Source organism: Caretta caretta, chromosome 1 (genome assembly GCF_965140235.1).
Source record: "Caretta caretta isolate rCarCar2 chromosome 1, rCarCar1.hap1, whole genome shotgun sequence".
Taxonomy (NCBI): domain Eukaryota; kingdom Metazoa; phylum Chordata; order Testudines; family Cheloniidae; genus Caretta; species Caretta caretta.
This window is the reverse complement of record NC_134206.1, coordinates 24,312,007-24,326,743: the sequence shown is the minus strand read 5'-3', so window position 1 is coordinate 24,326,743 and position 14,737 is coordinate 24,312,007. Positions and strand designations below refer to the sequence as shown.

The 14,737-nt window shown below is 41.3% G+C and overlaps 1 protein-coding gene across 1 annotated transcript in view; it reads left to right on the top strand.

Annotated features, from left to right (window-relative positions):
• The window catches only part of RAB38 (RAB38, member RAS oncogene family), a 28,186-nt gene extending 14,526 nt beyond the window's left edge, over positions 1 to 13,660 (top strand). The window contains exon 3 of the mRNA XM_048841920.2: positions 10,882 to 13,660. Coding sequence (XP_048697877.1) covers positions 10,882 to 11,034 — 153 coding nt within the window. The 3' untranslated portion in view covers positions 11,035 to 13,660. The remainder of the gene's footprint in view (positions 1 to 10,881) is intronic.
• The last annotated feature ends 1,077 nt before the right edge of the window (positions 13,661 to 14,737 follow it).

The following is a 14,737-nucleotide window of genomic DNA, read 5'->3' as shown; positions in this document are numbered from 1 at the left end:
ATGCTCAAATACATTTATTGGTCTCTAAGGTGCCACAAGTACTCCTTTTCTTTTTGCGAATACAGACTAACACGGCTGCTACTCTGAAATCTGTAAACTATGGCACTTCTAATATGCCCATCGTTGTAAGTATTCAGTCTGAAAGATCTGAGCTGTCGGGTCCCCACATATCGAGTTTGGTCTTGTGGTAAAGGCATGAACTATTTGAAAGGCATGAAGCACTATCCGAGTCTTGGGCTGTTGTTAGCACTGCTATTTACTGAGCTATCTGTGTATTCAAAAGTACTCCATAGTCTTTATCTTGTTAATAAGTAGATCATAAAACTAGGTCCAGTCGGCTGCTTCAAGGCAGTGGCTCTCTACCTTTCCAGACTCCTGTACTCCTTTCAGAAGTGTGATTTCTCTTGTGTGCCCCCAAGTTTCATGTTACTTAAAAACTATTTCCTTACAAAATCAGACATATAAATAAAAAAGTGTCGCAGCACACTATTAATGAAAAATTGCTTCCTTTCTCATTTGTACCATGTAATTATAAAATAAATCAATTGGAATATAAATATTGTACTTACATTTCAATGTATAGTATTTAGAGCAGTATAAATAAATCAATGTCTGTACGAAATTTTAGTTGTACTGACTTTGCCAGTGCTTTTTATGCAGCCTGTAAAACTAGGCAAATATCTAGATGAGCTGATGTATCCCCTGGAAGACCTCTGTGTACTCCCAGAGGTATCTGTGCCGCTGGTTGAGAACCACTGCTTTAAGGGAATCAGTCTGGCCAAAGTTAGAAGTATTTTTCCAGTGCTAAAATTTCTTGCATACTTAGGGCTAGATACTCAGCTGGTGTAAGTTTGTGTAGCTCCATTGAAGTAAATGGAGCTCTGCTAGCTTACCCTAGCTGAGGATCTGGCCATTGGAGTCCATTGTTTCACTCCTGCTGGTGGTTCAATAGCATCTAGTTTCTTATGGTATTTTGACACATCCGCTTCCAGGCCAGAATGGAAACCAAGAGAATAAAAACATGAAAAAGAAGCGTTATTTAAGCGTTAACAATAAAAATGGTTTGGGTTAGATTCAAGAGATGGGTGAAGATGTCTTACACAGGCTTCTGCACAATAACAATGGCAAAAAGAGAGAGGCTACACAACACGTCACATGCATTCAAAAAACAAAGACAAAAGAGACATTAAGAAACAGCAGCTGAACAAGGGGAGGTGGGGGAGTTAGGGGGTTTAACTCAAGGCGGTAGGGTTAAATCAGTGGAGTCACACCGGTATGTAACTGGTGTAAGTGAGATCAGAATTGATTCCCAATTTTGGTCTTAGTTCTGAACTAAAAGCCATGGTGTAACTTTTTTTTAAAACGGTATGATTACAATTACTTTAAAACCAGGAAAGGCTCTAGTCTTTTTCAGCCTGGGGCAAATTAAATCATTGAATTCAGGAGTAGGGGAAATAAAAAGCCACCTACATTTTACATCGAGAATAGAAACTCTTTTCTGAAGTAGAATACTACTGACTGAGAATCCATCATACAGCAGCTCGCAGTTCAAACAGGTAATGACTCTTTTTTGCTCAATTCTGGTGTAATTAGCTCTCCAGAGGTTTTTTTGGAAACATGCTTGGAATTGTTATAGCTTTCAGAGCAGAGAGAATATGATTCATACCTTTTGGAAAAAGAAAGGTGATTATTTATAAAAATGTCCCCTTTAGTTCTGGATATATTGCAGAAGGCTATGTGTTATATACATACTGATAATTTTTCAGGCTGCCAGGGGATTAAAACTTCCATTTGAAACTGTTGGAGAATTATACCATAGGATATTGTTGTATCGTTCCTTAGTGCTATTTTTTTCTTAGCTTAATGATCTTAAAAACAAAACATTTGGGGACACAGAATGTACTCATATTGTTTTGGTTCTTTGATATTTTTAAACGAAACATTTAATCCATTCCAGTCTTCAGGGCACTGAAAGGACTTGGGGATTCACTCTGACAGGTTGCCTTGCTGTGTAAGAACACAGTGCAAAACAGTCATAATTTATACTTATTGCTACATTCTCACTTGAGGGCCTGGTTGCTCTTTGATGTATGCTTACCTCTCAATATTTTATTTAGTTGTGTAGATTTCAGTCTAACTCCGCCCCTGATTTTTTAGGTAATCCTGTCATAAATTTAAGCTACAATGTCATCTCAGTTGCAAAAGATGCATTGTCCAAAGTAGCAAGACTTCTCCTTCCTACCACACACCATTTAAATAGCCCTCATGTGACCAATAAAGCTGAAAAACTCCTCTGTGCTTTACTATCAGACAGAGATCCATGACTTTCAGCACACACATACACATCACCTCTATTGCCTGTTCAAATAGAGGAGCTTTAAACTGTGCCTGCCAGGGCAATAATTTGTCCCTTGTCCCTTCCCAATGAAAATGGACGTGATTTGTATGTGGAAACAAGACAGGTCAGGCAAAACTAGATATACTTTTAAGTCTTGGCTTGGAAATCACTTGAAAATGCGTTGCAAGTTGCTAAAGTTTTGTGTGTGCTGTTTTGCACAGAACTGCTCTAATTCTAGTTTGATTACCTCCTCTGCCCCACCACCACACATATATACATAATATCTGGCTGGTATTACTAATGTATGAAGGAGAAAGGAAATTAATTTTTGTCCTAAGATATCCAGTGAGTCTGTCAGTCTGTTCCAGTGTTCGGTGGGGAGACTGTAGGCAAAAATGGTTTTGAAGCCATGTCTTCACTCCCTGTGTTCTGGAGCCATACAGGACTGGCATGTGAAAATGCTGAAAAAGAAAAGGAGTACTTGTGGCACTTCAGAGACTAACAAATTTATTTGAGCATAAGCTTTCATGAGCTACAGCTCACTTCATCAAATGCATTCAGTGGAAAATACAGTGGGGAGATTTATATACATAGAGAACATGAAACAATGGGTGTTACCATACACACTGTAAGGAAAGTGATCAGGTAAGGTGAGCTATTACCAGCAGGAGAGCAGGGGGGAAAACACCTTTTGTAGTGATTATCAATGTGGGCCATTTCCAGCAGTTGACAAGAACGTCTGAGGAACAGTGTGTGTGTGTGGGGGGGGGAATAAACATGGGGAAATAGTTTTACTTTGTGTAATGACCCATCCACTCCCAGTCTTTATTCAAACCTAAGTTAATTGTATCCAGTTTGCAAATTAATTCCAATTCAGCAGTCTCTCGTTGGAGTCTGTTTTTGAAGTTTTTTTGTTGAAGAATTGCCACTTTTAGGTCTGTAATTGAGTGACCAAGGAGATTGAAGTGTTCTCCGACTGGTTTTTGAACGTTATAATTCTTGATGTCTGATTTGTGTCCATTTATTCTTTTATGGAGAGACTGTCCAGTTTGCTCAATGTACATTGCAGAGGGGCATTGCTGGCACATGATGGCATATATCATATTGGTAGATGTGCAGGTGAACGAGCCTCTGATAGTGTGGCTGATGTGATTAGGCCCTATGATGGTGTCCCCTGAATAGATATGTGGATATTGTTGGAACGGGCTTTGTTGCAAGGATAGGTTCCTGGGTTAGTGGTTCTGTTGTGTGGTGTGTGGTTGCTGGTGAGTATTTGCTGCTACCCAAGATCCATAAACCTGGAAATCCTGGACGCCCCATCATCTCAGGCATTGGCACCATGACAGCAGGATTGTCTGGCTATGTAGACTCCCTCCTCAGGCCCAACACTCGGAGCACTCCCAGCTATCTTCGAGACACCTATGACTTCCTGAGGAAACTATAATCCATCGGTGATCTTCCTGAAAACGCCATCCTGGCCACTATGGATGTAGAAGCCCTCTACACCAACATTCCACACAAAGATGGACTATAAGCCATCAGGAGCAGTATCCCCGATAATGTCACGGCAAACCTGGCGGCTGAACTTTGTGACTTTGTCCTCACCCATAACTATTTCACATTTGGGGACAATATATACCTTCAAATCAGTGGCACTGCTATGGGTACCCGCATGGCCCCACAGTATGCCAACATTTTTATGGCTGACTTAGAACAACGCTTCCTCAGCTCTCGTCCCCTAATGCCCCTACTCTATTTGCGCTACATTGATGACATCTTCATCATCTGGACCCATGGAAAAGAAGCCCTTGAGGAATTCCACCATGATTTCAACAATTTCCATCCCACCATCAACCTCAGCCTGGACCAGTCCACACATGAGATCCACTTCCTGGACACTACGGTGCTAATAAGCGATGGTCACATAAACACCACCCTATACCGGAAACTTACTGACCGCTATGCCTAAATACATGCCTCCAGCTTTCATCCAGACCACACCACACGATCCATTGTCTACAGCCAAGCTCTACGATACAACCGCATTTGCTCCAACCCCTCAGACAGAGACAAACACCTACAAGATCTCTATCAAGAGTTCTTACAACTACAATACCCACCTGCTGAAGGGAAGAAACAGATTGACAGATCCAGAAGAGTACCCAGAAGTTACCTACTACAGGACAGGCCCAACAAAGAAAATAACAGAACGCCACTAGCCATCACCTTCAGCCCCCAACTCAAACCTCTCCAACGCATCATCAAGGATATACAACCTATCCTGAAGGATGACCCATCACTCTCACAGATCTTGGGAGTCAGGCCAGTCCTTGCTTACAGACAGCCCCTCAACCTGAAGCAAATACCAGCAACCACACACCACACAACAGAACCACTAACCCATCATTGCAACGAAGCCCGTTAGCAACTGTATCCACATATCTATTCAGGGGACACTATCATAGGGCCTAATCACATCAGCCACACTATCAGAGGCTTGTTCACCTGCACATCTACCAATGTGATATATGTCATCATGTGCCAGCAATGCCCCTCTGCAATGTACATTGAGCAAACTGGACAGTCTCTCGGTAAAAGAATAAATGGACACAAATCAAACGTCAAGAATTATAACATTCAAAAACCAGTCGGAGAACACTTCAATCTCTTTGGTCACTCGATTAGAGACCTAAAAGTGGCAATTCTTCAACAAAAAAACTTCAAAAACAGACTCCCAGAGAGACTGCTGAATTGGAATTAATTTGCAAACTGGATACAATTAACTTAGGTTTGAATAAAGACTGAGAGTGGATGGGTCATTATACAAAGTAAAACTATTTTCCCATATTTATTCCCCCCCCCCCCACTGTTCCTCACACATTCTTGTCAACTGCTGGAAATGGCCCACCTTGATTATCACTACAAAAGGTATTTTCCCCCCTGCTCTCCTGCTGGTAATAGCTCACCTTACCTGATCACTCTGGTTACAGTGTGTATGCTAACACGCATTGTTTCATGTTCTCTATGTATATAAATCTCCCCACTGTATTTTCCACTGAATGTATTCGATGAAGTGAGCTGTAGCTCACGAAAGCTTATGCTCAAATAAATTGGTTAGTCTCTAAGGTGCCACAAGTACTCCTTTTCTTTTTTCAAATAAATTTGTTAGTCTCTGAGGTGCCACAAGTACTCCTGTTCTTTTTGCGGATACAGACTAACACGGCTGCTACTCTGAAACCTGAAAATGCTTCGAAAGCCATTGCCTGTATAACTCGCAATAGATGAGCATCTGTGTGGGTCCGTGCCCCCATCTAGTGTCTGGAGGTTTATGCATCTGCTACGGCTTGCAGTTAGAGGGAGGTATTTTCCTCTCTGTTTTTTTTCGCTCAAGCAATAGAGGCTTGTACTCTTACCTCTGAAAGTCCAAAGGCCAGATGCAAGTGGGGTCAACTACACCTGCATGTGTCTGACTCTCATTTATAGATCCCTGCCGATTTCAGAAGCAACACCTTTGCAGTCATAGAAAGAAGCAACTTGACAATAGAAATCTAGGAGTAATTTTGCACCGGGGGCAACCCGGGCGATAAATCCAAGCTCTCCACATTGCAAAGAATAAGATGTTTCATTGGAAGTGTGAAAGGCTCATAAAACTAACAACGGTCCTTTTTCATTAGTAAAGAAATAAAAGCCAGTCTAGTCCAAGGGGATTTATTTCAGATATTAAAACTGAATGCTCTCGATGTTAATGGTTTGCATTTGTGTTCGAATGAGACAACAGATAAGGGGTGGAAGCCAGTCAGAAATACTAAGTAGCACACTGAGACTGTGCAGTGCTTGGAGACCCTTTCAATAAAGTGTTTATTTTCTCATTTGTTTAATGTTACATTTCTAGACAGTGACATTATTTCCCATAGCAATTGGCTAAAAAGTTGAAACTCATGTAAAAACCACGGAAAGCAGCACACAAATAGAGGAGCTATTCCTTCCTTTATGGATATATAGTTAAAGGCGTACTGCAAAGCAAATTCAAATTTGGTATATGCCCTTTACTGCTCCCTTCTGCTGTCCAATGATGGTTCCAAATTTTTTTTCCTCCTTGTTATTTGTAACATTAGAAATAAAGACTATCAAGTGCTAATCTTTACTGTTATATTCTGTCCTGGCAAAGTAGAGAAGAATGGAATATGTAGGGTGCTAGCCTGGGACTTGGAAAACCTGTGGTCAGTTCTGTTCTGCCAATGAGTTCTTGTGTGAACCTTAGACTGTAGACAAGTCATTTAAGTTCCCTGTGCATGAGTAGCTCACCTGGTCAATGGAGATAATAGTACTTCCATAGCTCACTGTGGGGGTTGTGAGATTAAACACATTAAAGATTGTGAGGTGCCAGCTGCTATGGTGATGGGGCCATAGAAGTATCTTAGAGAGCTAGAACTTCCGTATTCTTTGGACGTCCATAAAGGTGACTTCAGAGGAGGCTAAAATAGGAGCGGCAGCAATCCCAACTGGAGAGTAGCATCCCCCACAGTGGAGCCAGGTCCGGGATGATCTGAAGTGGCACTATCCCAGAGATGGGTTCTGTGTTGCGCCCTTTAGAATGAAGGGAAGAGCCTACTCAGCATGCAAATATAAGGTGAATAAAACATAAGGAAAAGCCGAGGGTGGACTGAGTGTTTCAATAGTTCTTTGTTTGAATTGCATTCAGCAGTGGAATTCCTGTGGCCTGTATTGTACAGAACAAAGGCACTCAGTAAGGGAATGGTAAAGGAGGAGAATGGAAAGACACGATTTCAGTCTGTCAGTTGCTCCTCCTATGTTTTTTGTCTATTTTAGAAATCAATCAATGTTATTTCCTATTATACTGTGAGCTGTTTCAGTACCAGCACTAGGGCATGTTTGATTATTCTAACCTATCCATCACCACCATCTTACTGTGTGTTCTCTCTGTTACTTATCTTTTCTTTTGCTTCCTTGAACACACCCTTCCCCTGATTTTTCAGAACATCCAACCCTCTAAAATCCATGAACCTCTGAGTGCCCGTGTTGGGATAGCAGATCATCTTCTTTTGTCTCCAGCTGCTTTGCAGTCTAGTGGGCTATTGATTTCGTTGAGGAGCACATTGGGGCTGGGGGTGGAAATCAATATTTCATTAGGCAGACCAGAGCAACAGCAGTAATACAGCAGAGATCAATCCACGGCCCTAAGATGCGGGCCAGACACCATGAGATTAGGGTCACAACAAAAGGTGATATAAACATAAGGTAGCAAGTGGTTAAGGAACTGAACTGGGACTTGGGAGCACTGGAGTCACTTCCTGGCATTGCTACAGACTTCCTGTGTGACCTTGGGCATGTCACTTAACCTCCCTGTGCCTCAGTTCTCACCTGTACAATGGGGATAGGTAATACCTCCCTACTCCACAGATGTGACATGAGGATAAATTCATTAATGTTTATGAAATGCTCAGATAGGGCCACCGATACACTTGTGGGTTACTTAAAGAGAGTGGCTTAAAAGATATTTTGTGGTAACCAAAATGTTAATAAAGATGTTTAGAAAATTATATTTGAAAAATTAAATGATAAAAACCAAAGACTCATTCTCTTCATAAGGCCACCAAATGTAATAGCAGGGTATTTATTTATGCCTTGCTTGAATTCAGAGATAAAAAGACCAAAGGCTGTATGGGGGCAGATGGTGTGTGAATGGAATGTTTGAAATAAAATTAGGCACATATTGTTATAATGAAACCTCTCTAAAATATACACCACCTGTCTGGAGCATATGTGCAAGCTATAAAATAAGGGACCACCACCTATATAATACCAAGATTTGCAGGTTTGTTTATCCTCCAGCTTAGGGTCTGTTCCACGAAGTCCATGGGAGTTTTTCCAAAGACATCGATGTCTGAGACGCTAGGTACGTACTCTGGGCAGCTAGTTCCTCCCACTGCTTCATCACTGTGGTGACACTCTATTTTTAGCATGCTAGCTCAATGGGAGCTAGTGTAAGTATGTCTCCTCGAGCCGGGAGTCACCCCCCCTCTGCAGCTCAAAGTGTAGACATGTGTTCCTAATTGACTTAACCTAAGGTGAAATAACTGATTTAAACTGAAACTCATGTCCATGTGTAACCCACACACCTTCTGTGTGTGGTGTTGTGTCCCATCTAGTGGCACTGAGACCACTTAGAGAGAGAGAGAAAAAAAAAGTCTGCTCTGCAGCCATAGCTAAGAGCCAGTTGGCTTTTAGCTCATGCACTAAGCTCCAGAGGTCACAGGTTCAATCCTGCCCATCAGCGACTGGGGTCTGTCAGCGTTACACATGCAGCCTGTTATACCAATCTATCAAATTGGGTTTAAAATAAAACCTTGAGTTACCACAGTGGAACGCTACATGTAGACAAGCCTGTGTGTCACCTCTGTAAAGCCAGTGTAAGTGATGGTTCAATCAGTCCCCCACTCATCCAGAAACATACTCACTAAGCATTTCTGTCCAGTAGGCAGCACAGGAATGTGGTCATCCTCAAAGAACTGTCAAATATTAATTACTTAACCCTCACTTCATGCCTGTGGTGGCAAAAAGCAAGTCTTCGCCTGTTTTTACAGAATGGGAAACTGAGGTAGGGAGGTTACTCCCTTTAAATAATTTGCCTAAGGCCACAGAAGGAATCCATGAAAGGTTGAGACCACAGACAGATTCTGTTGACCTTGTGTACTCATAGTGGAGATGCATCTTATTCCAGCAAAAGAGTTCTTTGCTATGTCAGCAAAAGGCCTTTTTTGCCAGTCTAACGGCATCTATACCAGGACTTTTGCCAGGATATTTGTCACCTGGGGTATGATTTTTTCCCCCCACACTCCTAACTGATGGAGCTATGCTGGCAAAATATTTAAGTGAAGGCCAGGCCTGGCTCGTATAGTTCTATGGTTTAAATTGCAGTTCACACCTCCCTCTTGCTCATTTCCAGTGTTTCCTTCCCTTCTATCATCCCCTTAGGAAGCTTATTTCAAGCCTCTAACAATGAGGCCTTTTGTTTACTGTTTTTAAATATTACTAGAGTTTAGGTAATTTTCAGATAGTTGACGAAGTATTCCTTAGAACTCTGCCCTGCCTCTCCAGAAGGGAGGCAGCATGGGGGATAGATGGAATGTTAGTCACTTTATTAAGGACATCAAATACAATGTGGCAGAAGTGTAAGTCTGTGTGTGTGTGTGAGAGAGAGAGAGAGACATTCTATTTCATCTTTTTTCTAACCAGCGCTTTGAGATCTTTTTCTTGTTGGCTATGTCTTCTAATTAAATTTCACAGTGCCCTGAAAATGACTTGTTGCATGGCTGAGGAATTTGGGAGTCTGGTGTCAGAAAATCAGAGATGCACTGTAGGTCTGAGGTTGCAGCTGGTGCATATTGATTCCCAGTTCCATACTGGCTGTTAGATTTGTAAACGTCTTGTGTTATGATTTGTTTGTTTACAATCAAGGGATATTATTTAGAGGTCAACATTTAAATATTTAAGCACAGTCGTGTGTATGTGTGTGAGCGAGAGAGAGAGAGAGAGAGAGAGAGAGAGAGAGAGAGAGAGAGAGAGAGAGAGAGAGAGAGAGAGAGAGAGAGAGAGAGAGAGAGAGATCCTTTAAAACCCAGGAACCAATTAAAAGACTGATCTGCTCCCTAGATTTCAGCTCTTTATTATAGTACAAAGGGATGAGACCTGGTTCCATTGCCTCTATGGAGTGTTGCCATTGGCTACAAGGGGAGCAGGAGAACTGAAGAAGTGAAGGCAAATGTATAAAGATATGCCGGGCTTCTGAGCCTAACTCCTTGGGATGGGGATCTCTATCTCTGAAGCTGGACTAAAAGTGATATTGCCTTCTGGGAATTAAATAGGTGCTAACTCTGTATCTATAACAAACAAAACAATGAACCCAAATATTGCACTAGAGCTTACTTGTATTAGCAGAAACTCAGTTCTGTATCTGTGTATTCAGAGATCTTGTTCATCACGTATCGTTTTGTGCATCAGGCAGAAAAATCAACTGAAAAAATGTACAAGATTTTAAAACACAAAAGCTACAGAGGGCAGTAATGACTGCTGAGTACTCAACACTTTTGAAAATCAGGCTACTTATGCAGGTGCAAAAATATGGCTATTTACCCATTTTTGAAACTCCCTTCTAGTGTCAGAGTAGCAGCCGTGTTAGTCTGTATCTGCAAAAAAAAGAAAAGGAGTACTTGTGGCACCTTAGAAACTAACAAATTTATTTGAGCATAAGCTTTCATGAGCTATACAAATGACCAGTGGTTTTCATAGGCTAAATGGTATTGCTGTGTGTTATTCAATAGATATTTGAATGACAGTGTATATAATGACTAATTAATGTAATCTGTACAAAATATTATTAAATCCTGTCAGTTTTTAAAGTCTGCTTTTATAGGAAAGTAAACGCTAGATTTTGTCCAGAATTGACCTTAGAATATAGAAGATATGCAACATGGAGTGTCTACTGTTTGGCTAATTAATGTCTCTCTCTCTTTCACCTGCAGGAAAACATAAATATAGACGAAGCTTCCAGATGCCTGGTGAAACACATAATTGCTAGTGAGAGCGATCTAATGCAGTCCATTGAACCAGATATTATAAAACCACACCTGAATTCTTCTAATAGTGTCAGTTGCTCAGCTTGCTTTAAATCCTAAGGGACTCCCAGACTATTCCTGGATACTAGAGCTGAGCAAATAGTTAACGATGAATAATTTATCCAAAACACCTGTTTTTCTGCTCACAGAATATCCATGAGCAGACTGCAATTTTTTCAAATGTATATGTTATTTAAAATTATTCAATGATTTTTTGGCTCTTTGGCTTGACTGTGAATAGTTCACTTTAATAGTAACCATACAAATTGTCTTGGTTAGTTATGATTGGTCAGATAAGTCACATGGTGGTGTTCCTAATCCCTGATTAAATGAGTGAGCAAGAAATGCTCAGGCAAGTGATTTTAAAATTTGGTTAGGACATAAAAATGGCTATAGTGGATAAGACCAATGGTCCATCTGGCCTAGTATCCTGTCTTCTGACAATGGCCAGTGCCAGACGCTTCAAAGAAAATCAACAGAACAGGGAAATTTCAAGTGATCCATCCCCTGTCATCTACTCCCAGTTTCTGGCAGTCAGAGGTTTAGGGATACTCAGAACATGGGGTTGCATCCCTGACCATCTTTGTTAATAGCCACTGATGGACCTATCCTCCATGAATTTACCTAATTCTTTTTTGAACCCCGCTATAATTTTGGCCTTCACAAATTTCCCTGGAAATGAGCTCCACCGGTTGACTGTGCACTGTGTGAAGTACTTCTTTATGTTTGTTTTAAATCTGTTGCCTATTAATTTTATTGGGTGACCCCTGGTTCTTGTGTTATGTGAGGGGATAAATCACACTTCGCTGTTCACTTTTTCCACACCATTCCTGGTTTTATAGACCTCTGTCATATCCCCCCATAGCTGTCTTTTTTCTAAGTTGAACAGTCCCAGTCTTTTAATTTCTTCTTGGTTATTGCAAGTTCTTACTCATACGACTTGGAAATTTGCTTTCTAACCATATTTTTCCAGTAAAACTCAAATGCATGAATGTTGACAGAAAGTAAAAACAAGAGGGGGCTGGAGTGAATATTCATAGGATGGTTTCTGCAGTATTCACCTAGCTCTTTTGGGTACCTATTATGAACCCCACAATAACACCTGAAATCTGAATTGTGGCAGTGCGGTCCAGTAAATAGCGCATGGATTCTATTCCAGTCCTGCCACTGACCTTCTGTGTGTCCTTGGGGAAATCACTTCTGTTTCCCATCCAACTCTTTGCCTGTCTTATCTTTTGGGGTAGTAAGCTCTTTGGGGCAAGGACTGTCTCTGACAATGTGTTTGTACAGTGCCTAGCACAATGGGGTCCCAATTTCACCTGAGCCAGTGAGACACTACTGTAATATGAATAAGAATAATTCAACTGAATGCCAAGGTGGAGGTGAATGGGTCGGACACACAGAGGCCTGTGCTTAGGTCTTGTATGGGGCAAAACAAAGTGTCCTTAAATTATGAACGAATATTGAGTCAACAGGTCTTACATTTTGTTCTGTGACTGAGCCATCTCTTATTACTCTATATGAACTGCAGAATAGATCCAGGGACGGAGCTGTGACCAATGACAGCTTGCTGGTAATTTGGTTTAAAGCCTCAGATTGTAAATATATTTCTGTCACAGTATTTTAGAGTAAGAAACAAGGCGACAGTCACAGCTTTTTAAAACAAAATAGTGCCAGTCTTGCTTGTACCTGTGCTGTCTGTATGTAGGGACAGGTGTCGTGCACAGCGAAGTGCTGAAGTCAAATCCAACCTCCGACACAGGCTCCTGCTGTGGCCTGGGTCCAGTCACTTAAACTTTCTTCCTCAGCTTCCCCATCTGTAAAATAGAGTTAATAGAATTTGCCTACCTCACAGGGCTTTTGCGCAGGTTATCGTCTGCATAGCGCTTTGGAGATGAAAACAGCTGTATAAGTGCTAAGCATTATTCGTGTGAAGCATGATGGCTACTCCCCTATTGCATAACTACATGGCTCTCTGATGTCTTAGATTGTAGATAAAACTAGGGCTTGTTTTCACTGCAACAGCTGGCTCGAGTTACTTCACTCCAGCTTGAGCGACAATGGCCACACTGCGAAATAACAAGCTACACGCTGATTGGATTAGCAGCTGATGAGTTGTGCTACCTCAAGCTGTAGCCTGTGGCTGCATCCCCACTGCATTACTAGCTTGAGCATCAACAGCACTCAAGCTTCAACCTACATCTGATAGGCCAGCTAGCTTGAGTTTAAAGCACTGCTACACTACAGCTAGAGGTTTCTGTATGTGAACAGGAGTCAGGTAATCATCACTCAAGTTATACCTTGAGTTAATGCAGTGAAGACAAGCCCCCTAGACACTCAGGTCCAGACTCCCTGGGACTAGGTTGCCTAAATACTTTGAGCCTCAGTGCTTTAGGTATGGAACTAGATGTCTCAATGGGACAGGAGACGCCTGATGTCTTGCGTTTCCAGAAACTAATATTTATGAGATTGTTGAGCTAAACTGTGTTGTAACTTGGTCTTGAAGGTATCAATGTGCCCTAGCTGTCCTCATCTTCACTTGTCCACAGCAGATTCCAATCAGTGTTCCTGCAACAGAAATGTAACCTCCTCCCAAAAGTGCCTGTGGGAGAGCTTTGCCTGACTAAAGAGTTAGACATAATATTTCCTTGTTAAAAAGAAACAAAAATAAAACATTGAAAAACTAGTTTCTTTGCCGTAATTTACTGTATTAATGTCTGGTAAGCTCTCCACCTCCCATCCTTAGTTCTACTGTGTGCTTTTTGATCAATCAAAGATTGGGGCCTGACTTTCTATTTAGGACAGATACAGGTCCATTATCTCACCTATCAGGGCCGAATTCTGCCCTGACTCTCTATAGGTTGCATGTAAGTCAGTGCTGTGGTCGTAAGTAGTTTCTCTTTGTTATGCTGAATAAAACACTGCAGTGCAGTGAAGAATCAGGTCCCTTTAAGGTCTGTAAGGATAAAATCATTCCAGATTTTTTCCTGATGGCTGTGCACTGTTTTTATTTTACTTAGATGATGAGTAACTGCTAGGACACTTGCAATAAAACAAGAAATGCACAAATACCACCAGGGTAAACAGAGATGCCGCATGCTGAAAAGATGTAAGCACTCCAGAGAGAATGCTCTGTAATTTATCATGAATGTGATCACGTTGTGACTAGATCATTTCAGGATTGAGTATGAAATTTAGTTTATTGTTTAAATCACTGACTGGATGGGATTTCCTTGTGTGTTACTGATACATTTGGTATTATCTTGTCCTCTCTAGTATTGGGGAGTGAGCTTTTGAATTCCATGGGCACTGTGAGGCAAAAAGGCTTTCACTCTGGACTTCTGGCATGCCCTTGCCCTGCCATAAGAAATTATGGGTGGGCATGATTCTCCCCTGCCTTGCACATTGTGTAGTTATTGGCATCTGTGCAAAGCGTGGTTAAAATGATAACAGATTAGAATATGCCACTTGCACCACACGGTTAGCTTTTTACAGTATCTTTGCACAAGTACAAACGAGCATACAAGTTGCTAGACACTGGCGAATCAGGCTTGAAATCTCTTGAAAAAGAGACATTTCTCTTTATTCAGAATTTTGGGACCATTTTGATGTTTTAGTGCCAGACTTTGCAAGTTTCCCCCTGCCAAAAGTGGTAATGTCATTTTGCATTTTTATGTTGCTTTATATCTTTAGAGTTCTGTATAACCGCGATCTAACTGATTCCTACACACGCATGGAGAAGCACTTAAGTATCATTAACACC